Raw genomic sequence first — 7,203 nt, 5'->3', positions numbered from 1 at the left:
CTGCATTTATAAAGTTGTAATAATAATAATAATAATAATTTATTAGGTTTATATGCCGCCTCTCTCAGAATAATAATAATAATAATAATAATAATAATAATAAATAAAATAAAATAAAATCTGCACTTTGAGTTCCTCTTTAAAAGACTGCCATGTTAGAAGGTGGACATAACCAGAACATATCAGATTAATTTGGGAAATTAAAAAGCAGGGGGAAATGGGTGGCCCTCCCTTCAATGACAATCGAGGTACAAAAAGGATGCAGGGTTCCTTCGTGGTGCTTGTATCTTTTTGCATTATATTATATTATTTTGTAAGCCGCCCTGAGTCCTTCGGGATTGGGCGGCACTGAAGTTGAATGAATGAATGAATGAATGAATGAATGAATGAATGAATGAATGAATACAGAAGGAATTAGCATTGAAGTGGGATCCTAACAGTTAGATACACTTCTGACGGGCCCAGAATTCTTTCTACTAGGAATAATTAGAAGGAAATACCCACAAAATATTAAATACTACACATAGCAACAGTGGCCGGATTGCGTACGCACGATACTGGAATATGACTGTGGCAGAATTTTTTTGGGAACGTTAAGGAAAAAGGAGGTGGAGGATGAAGAAGTGGGAGAAGAGAAGCACATCAAAAGCAGAAAATAGACATTGAACCACGTCTGGTCTTGTTTGAGATTTGGAAGTTACTACAAGGGCAAAAAAGAAGGAGCGGGGAGTAAACTACCTGCCAAAGGGAGGAAAGGAAGGAAGGAAGGAAGGAAGGAAGGAAGGAAGGAAGGAAGGAAGGAAGGCAGCACATGCGCGTGCACTGCACAGGCCACAGAAAAAGGGGAACTGGATCTAGGCGAGATGGTTTTTCCTTGGAAATGAAACAGGGATAAGGAGGAAAGGGGAAAACGGGGGGCTTGTGGCGTCTCCTCCGGCCCTCACAAAGCCTCACTCACTCCACAAAACAACCCAAGAGATGGGTGTCGCTCAAGAGCTTGGATCGAAGAAGAAGAGGAGGAGGAGGAGGAAGAAGGGGACTTTTCCCCTGGAATCAGAGTTTGTGGCTTCCTGGATTGACCATTTGAAATTTGTGCAAACCTTGAGCCAATTTGAGGGTACAGCTTAGGAATTAGAGCAGCAAACCCCATAGCGGTTCTCCCCATTTTGGACCAGGAACAACCTGGCTGTTTCCTTGTTTCAAAACATCCCGTTAAGGGAGGAGCTGGTGGATCCATAGGTCACACCTGAAAAAGCGTTTTTAAAAATTAGCATATTTTCCAGGGCTGTGAGGTCTCTCGCTGCTGGAGGTTTTCCTGTTTTTTGAGTTTCCCCATAATTAAAGGATAACTCAGGAGCCGATAAACTCAAATATTAGCAAAATGCAGTTGGAGGCCTTTAAAGGAGTTGTTCAAAGCCCTTTTAAAAAAATTCTTCTTCTGTCATAATCTAACAAGCATTTAACATTATGAAACCGTAACTATAACTTCACTCTGACGCTGCTCCAGCTGGTTTAATCCCCCTTAACCCCTCAAGAAAGCTTGGGACTTTGGGTGTTGCCCTTCCATCCCTGGGGAGAAAGAGCAAAGAGGAAAGGAAACCACTCTCCCTCCTCCTCCTCCTCCTCCTCCTCCTCCTCCGATTCACCTGGATTCTACTCCTTACCATTTCGATGCAAGCAGGATCTCAGGGGCTCGGTACCAGCGAGTAGCAACGTACTCGGTCAGCGCAGGGTTGCCTTCCTCTTTTTCAATCTGGCCCAGGGAGCGAGCCAGTCCAAAGTCACACAACTTCACAAAGCAGTCCCTGTCCAGCAAGATGTTGGAAGGCTGGAAGTGAAGGGGGATGAAAAGAAGAGGGACATATGCAACCACTGACCCACCTGACCCACCCAGCTATGCCCAATTCTACTAAGAGGAGGTGAAAAAGGAACGTTTTGGAATAGCGGAGATCAAACATAAGAGTTTCTCCACAAAAAACTTTCCAGTTAATGAAATAAATGCATTTCAGGACCTCAATGCAGGACGTAGGACGTGTCTTTGGAGGGGAGGGTGGGTGGTACCTCGGAGAGGAGGGAAAAACGTGGCCCCTTTCCCTTGAAATAATAACTCATTGTCCAGTACTGTATATAAAATCTTCTTTTATAAAGCTTGCTTTAAACCTTAATTGCCAAGTGAAAGTTAATTTTCTGGAGTCTCTGCATGTAATGGCGTTGATGTTAGAGGGGAGACTGTCTGACCTTAGCCCCAAAGTATGTTCCTTCCCATTACTGGGCTGCATCCCACCCCCACCCCCATCCCAAAATACTCCCCTGGTGCCCAGGGGCAAAATTTCCTTTGCCCTTCTTGTATCTGTCTAGGATTTAGCCAAGAAAAGGGCCATGAAACCCAAGATCTAGGGCTGATCCTACTAATGAGCTTTCTTAGTCGTCAAACACAAATACAAATACAGTTTAAAGCAGCCTTTGCTGAACACCAGCTGTTAATTCAACTTCATTAACAGCCAGCAGAAGTCCACGAAATAATAACTCAATTCTGAGCAAAGGGTCTTGTGGATAACAGCAATCTTACGGTGGTTGGCGAAATCTTCGGGAAGAAAATGCTGAGAGAGAGAACAAGAGCTGACCAGACGTTTCTGCAGTCAAGATATGAAAGAATATGAAGTTGCTTCCTGCAAATTGGCTCCTTTTGGTTGGCTCACCCCTTAAATAGGCTCCTTCCTTAAACAGGCTAGGGGGAGTGGCCAATTGGCCCCAAGCCTTACTCCCAAGGAGACCTCCTCCTGAGGAGCCCTTGGCTGCATGCCCCTGCATTGACAATAGGCTCCTCCTCTTCGTCCTTGTCCCTGGTGGGGGCTTCTGGAGGCCCCGGCCAAAATCTCCACCTCTGGCACCAAGTCCTCTCCAGCCTCCCCGCTGTCCGACTTGGGTGCCAGCTTCACAGGCCACTGGACATCACCCCATCAGCCTCTTCCCTGTCGGAACCAGCTACCAGCTGCACGGGCTGCTGGCGGGCCATAGAACCAATAGAATTCCATTTTCTGTTCCTCATTCATAAAACTCTTCCTGGCAGAATGTCTGGCTATCTGAAAGGACTGTTTATCTCACCTGCCTGCACAATCAAGCAAACGGGGCATATACACTCTGGGTCCCACTGATTAAACAGGGTCACCTTGGAGTATCCAGGAAATGTACCTACTCTTACGATACTTGTCCTCTGGAACTGTTTCTCTCAGAGATTCTCACAAGATTCTCCACATTATGACTTTTAGGAAATTATTAAAAGCCTTGTTGTTCTCCAGGGCCCTGGGGGCAGTGGGGTTGTGGAGGTCCCTTAGTTGTGGTTGTTTGTGGCTGATGTTCTGTTCTTCTGGTGACCTGTGTGGGTTTTTTTAAGTCCTTTGTCTTTTTATTTTTAAGTGCCTAGAGTCATGAAGGAATTAGAGGGAGGGCTTAAAATTTAATAAATAAATAAAATAAATACCTTCTGGTCCCTGTGAATAACATTTCCTGAGTGGATAAACTTGGTGGCTTTCAAGAGCTGGTACAGGATGTAGCACTTGTGAATGTCTTTCAGCAAATTCCCCTTCTTGATCACTGCATGCAAGTCGGTCTCTGAAACAGGGGACGTAAAAGCAGCAGTGAATGTGTTGTATCGTCCTTGCGATACATAGACATTGTTCTAAGGGCGGCTGCAGGCCAAAACATTTCGCTAGCACCGTTTGTGCAGAACACACCACAAACATTGTGGAATGTGAGATCTGGCTTTGGTTTTCAAGGTTTCCTATTGACAGAGCATAAGTTCCCATTATAAACCCTAATCTGCTAAAAGATTCTTCTATATACTTCTATTGTTAACACATTTTAATTACCCTGAAATAACTGCAAATTGCTGAACAATTTAACCCACTCAAGACCCTGGCTTTGCAAATCATCTACGGAAAGGGGCAGCATACAAATCTAATGAATAATAATAATAATAATAATAATAATAATAATAATAATCTTCACAAGGTTATCTTCCATTCAAACTTTCATTTGAAATAGCATTTAAAGCCCTTCATGGCACTGGACCAGAATATCTCCGAGACCGCCTGCTGCCGCACGAATCCCAGCGACCGATTAGGTCCCACAGAGTGGGCCTTCTCCGGGTCCCGTCAACTAAACAATGTTGGTTGGCGGGCCCCAGGGGAAGAGCCTTCTCTGTGGCAGCCCCGACCCTCTGGAACCAACTCCCCCCGGAGATTAGAACTGCCCCTATTCTCCTTGCCTTTCGTAAGCTCCTTAAGACCCATCTGTGTCGTCAGGCATGGGGGAACTGAGACATCTCCCCCGGGCATATACAATTTATGAATGGTATGTGTGTATGTATGTGTGTTTAGAAAATGGGGTTTCTTTTAAATGTTTTTAGTAGAAATTTAGATTTGTTGTAAACTGTTTTTTCACTTTGTTGTGAGCCGCCCCGAGTCTGCGGAGAGGGGCGGCATACAAATCTAAATAAATAAAAATAAAATAAATAAAATAAATAAAATTTACAAATTTGCTTTTATTCATTTATCTGCTGCCTTTGAGGCAGTGTGGTTTCCTGGCAACTGACTAGCTCCTAGAATTTTATTCATTTATTACAATTATTTTATATCCCTCCTTTCAGGAAACAAGCCTCCCAAAGTGTTTACAACAACACAAATAACTGTAAATGAAAATGCAATAAAAAGTTTAAACAAGCAAACTTCTAGGGCTCGAATCCGGCTGGACAGACTCCTGTGGTGCTGGCTGCCTGCCTGCCTCCCTCCCTCTCTGGTGGGAAGCTGGGAAGAGCTCACCCATGGATTCGAAGACCAGGTAAATGTCCTTGTCATTCTGAGCCCGGATGACGTTCAGGAGCTGAATGATGTTCGGATGCCCTCCAAACTCCTGCAAGACATAAGACCCACACAGCCCTGGCCTAGGCTCCCATAAGACCCTCAGAGGAGCCCTGCTGAATGGGGCCAAGGCCCATCAAGAGCAGCCTTGTCCGTGGGGATCTTGAGCAGGAAGAGGAGGCCAGACCCTCCTTTCCCCAAGTGGGACCCAAGGGTCTCCTGCCTGCCTCAACCAACATAGGGGGGGCGGGGGCGGCGGCACTTGGACATCCCTTTCAATAACCAATCCCATCCTTCTGAGCTGGGGATCAGGGCCACCGTTACAAAGGGGTTCTTCTTCTTTTTCTAAGGCAGGCTCAACCTGGGTTTTGGGGGTGGTGGGGGTGGAGACCAATCACTAGACACCCCATGTAGGGCACCACAGGATTCTACTCTCTTTCTTTTCAACAGCTGGCCTGTTTCCCTCCAAATAAGACACCCCCAATAAAAAGCCCAATCGGGCCAAAGCCTGGAGTGCATGGCTACAAGGTCAAGAGCTTATTTCAGGGTTCAAAAAATATAAGACAGGGTCTTATTTCCTGGGAAACACAGTATCTGGGTCGGGTCACCCGCCGATTTAGAGCTGTACTTTCAATTTTATCTTTTGATTCCAGGCTGGCCAAGGGTGACCATCAGGTTCTGCCCCAGCCATGCTGGTGTGGGGGTGGGTGGGTGGGTGTCTTCCTGGATTGGCAGCTCCTGCCTGAAGAGCAGGCATCCCCAGGAAGGCCTTCACACAACTCTTTTCGTGCAGATGGGCAGGGTGGGCCTCCAGAGGTGCCCTAGCCACATTGCAGCTGGACTGACTGCAGCACACTCTACATGGGGCTGCTTTCCAAGACCAGCCAGAAGCTTTAACTGATTCAAAATATGGTGGCACAAACAATTGTGCCTCAATATGCCCACGGAACACTTCTGCTTTGCCAGGCCTTCGGCAAGGGACACCCCACTAGACTGCACCGTGTTCGCCCTTTATCATCTTTATCTTTTTTTGATTTTACTGAAATTTCATTTGATGCCTGCTGCCCAATTTCATTCAGCAGCAAAGAAGTTTAATTAATGATTGTCCTTATTGCAATCTGCGGCAAATAGGGCGTCTCTCGCTTTTGCAGAATGCAAATAAACAGTTAGCTTGGCCACTTCAACAGTTACCAACCAAGCAAGCCCTTCTAAGTCTTTTTTATATAGACTGTGGCCGACCGTTTATATAAAATCGATTATTTCTTACAAAGCTATAGAAACCCATACACAAATCCAAAAATGCTGATATATAGAACTGGCCAAAACACCTATTTAAAAAGATTGGCTGCTCTCGGGTGTCTGTCTTCTTCAACTATTTTGGGGGGGGGCAGCTTCCCAAGACAAAGGGCGAGGGCTGAGGGGGGACGGGGCGGGAGGGGGAGGCGTCGCCCGGAGCCCCCCTGGCTGACCCCAAAACAAGGCCCTTCCGCCTCCCCCCTCCCCAAACAAGGCCCTCGTGGCGGAGGCTCACCTGGAGGAACAGGATCTCCCGGAAGGTCCTCTGCAAGGCAAGAGCAGCAGAAGGCTCGCGAGGGGGGATTGAGGGAGGCGGGGGGGGTTCCACCGTGGGCCTCCCCAGCCCCTCCGAGCTCCACCCGCCCACCCCTCCTCCCCCCACCCCGCGGGCTCCACCTGGGCGTCGGTCCGGTTGCGGAAGGCGTCGAAGATCTTCTTGACCGCCACGCTGGCTCCCGTTCGGCGGTCCGTCGCCTTCCACACGATCCCGTAGGCCTGTCGGGAGGGGGGCGGGGATCAGCGAGGGGGCGGGGGGGGTTACGAGGGAAGCCCCCCTCTCCTCCCCGGGCGCGCACCCCCTTGCCCAGCCGCCGCTTGATCTCGTAGCGCCGCGCCACCGGCTCCTCCACTTCGGCCGGCGACCTGCTCATCCTCCGGCCCCGTTGCCGCTTGACGCGGTTGCCTTGGCGACGGCCGGTCCGCGCACGCGCCACCCTCCCCTCCCCCGCGGAAGCTCCCCTCCCCGAGGCCCCTCCCCTTCCGCCTTTCGGGTTCCGCCTCCGTCCCTCCCTCTGCCGGTTCCGTGTGGGCCTCCGTCCCCCCCTCCGGGTTTCCAGGCGGGGCCCGCACTCCGGTTTCCCCTCCGGGGGGCAGCCACGAAAGGGGCCCCGCCCCCCGCCCCGCCTTACCTGAGGCTGGAGCTTGGACCAACTGTCTGCCCTTGGTTGCTGTCATGCCCTTGGTTAAAAGGGCATTATAAATAAGCATTTACTATTATTATTAATTATTATTATTATTACTATTATTACTATTACTATTATTATTATTA

General features: G+C 48.4%; 1 protein-coding gene across 1 annotated transcript; it reads right to left on the bottom strand.

Annotated features, from left to right (window-relative positions):
• Nucleotides 1–1,212: 1,212 nt before the first annotated feature.
• Nucleotides 1,213–6,906, bottom strand: MAPK15 (mitogen-activated protein kinase 15). Its single transcript, XM_070748712.1, has 7 exons — nt 6,731–6,906; nt 6,552–6,650; nt 6,391–6,420; nt 4,821–4,911; nt 3,482–3,612; nt 1,665–1,828; nt 1,213–1,246 (listed from the first exon to the last, which is right to left on the bottom strand). The coding sequence occupies exons 1-7, from the start codon at nt 6,803–6,805 to the stop codon at nt 1,213–1,215; spliced, it is 624 nt and encodes a 207-aa protein (XP_070604813.1). The 5' UTR covers nt 6,806–6,906.
• Between the last annotated feature and the right edge of the window lie 297 nt (nt 6,907–7,203).

This window comes from Erythrolamprus reginae, chromosome 3, assembly GCF_031021105.1.
Source record: "Erythrolamprus reginae isolate rEryReg1 chromosome 3, rEryReg1.hap1, whole genome shotgun sequence".
NCBI classification, from domain to species: domain Eukaryota; kingdom Metazoa; phylum Chordata; class Lepidosauria; order Squamata; family Dipsadidae; genus Erythrolamprus; species Erythrolamprus reginae.
Note: the sequence above shows the minus strand (reverse complement) of the source record. Positions and strands in the feature narration are given on the sequence as shown.

Excerpts from the sequence above, each read along its gene's own strand:
- MAPK15 (XM_070748712.1), bottom strand. The coding sequence starts at position 6,805 with ATGAGCAGGTCGCCGGCCGAAGTGGAGGAGCCGGTGGCGCGGCGCTAC. Across the intron at positions 6,421-6,551 it reads GCAACCGGACCGACGCCCAG|AGGACCTTCCGGGAGATCCT; the intron begins GTGGAGCCCGCG and ends CTTGCCTTGCAG. Across the intron at positions 3,613-4,820 it reads CCTGGTCTTCGAATCCATGG|AGACCGACTTGCATGCAGTG; the intron begins GTGAGCTCTTCC and ends CCCCTGTTTCAG.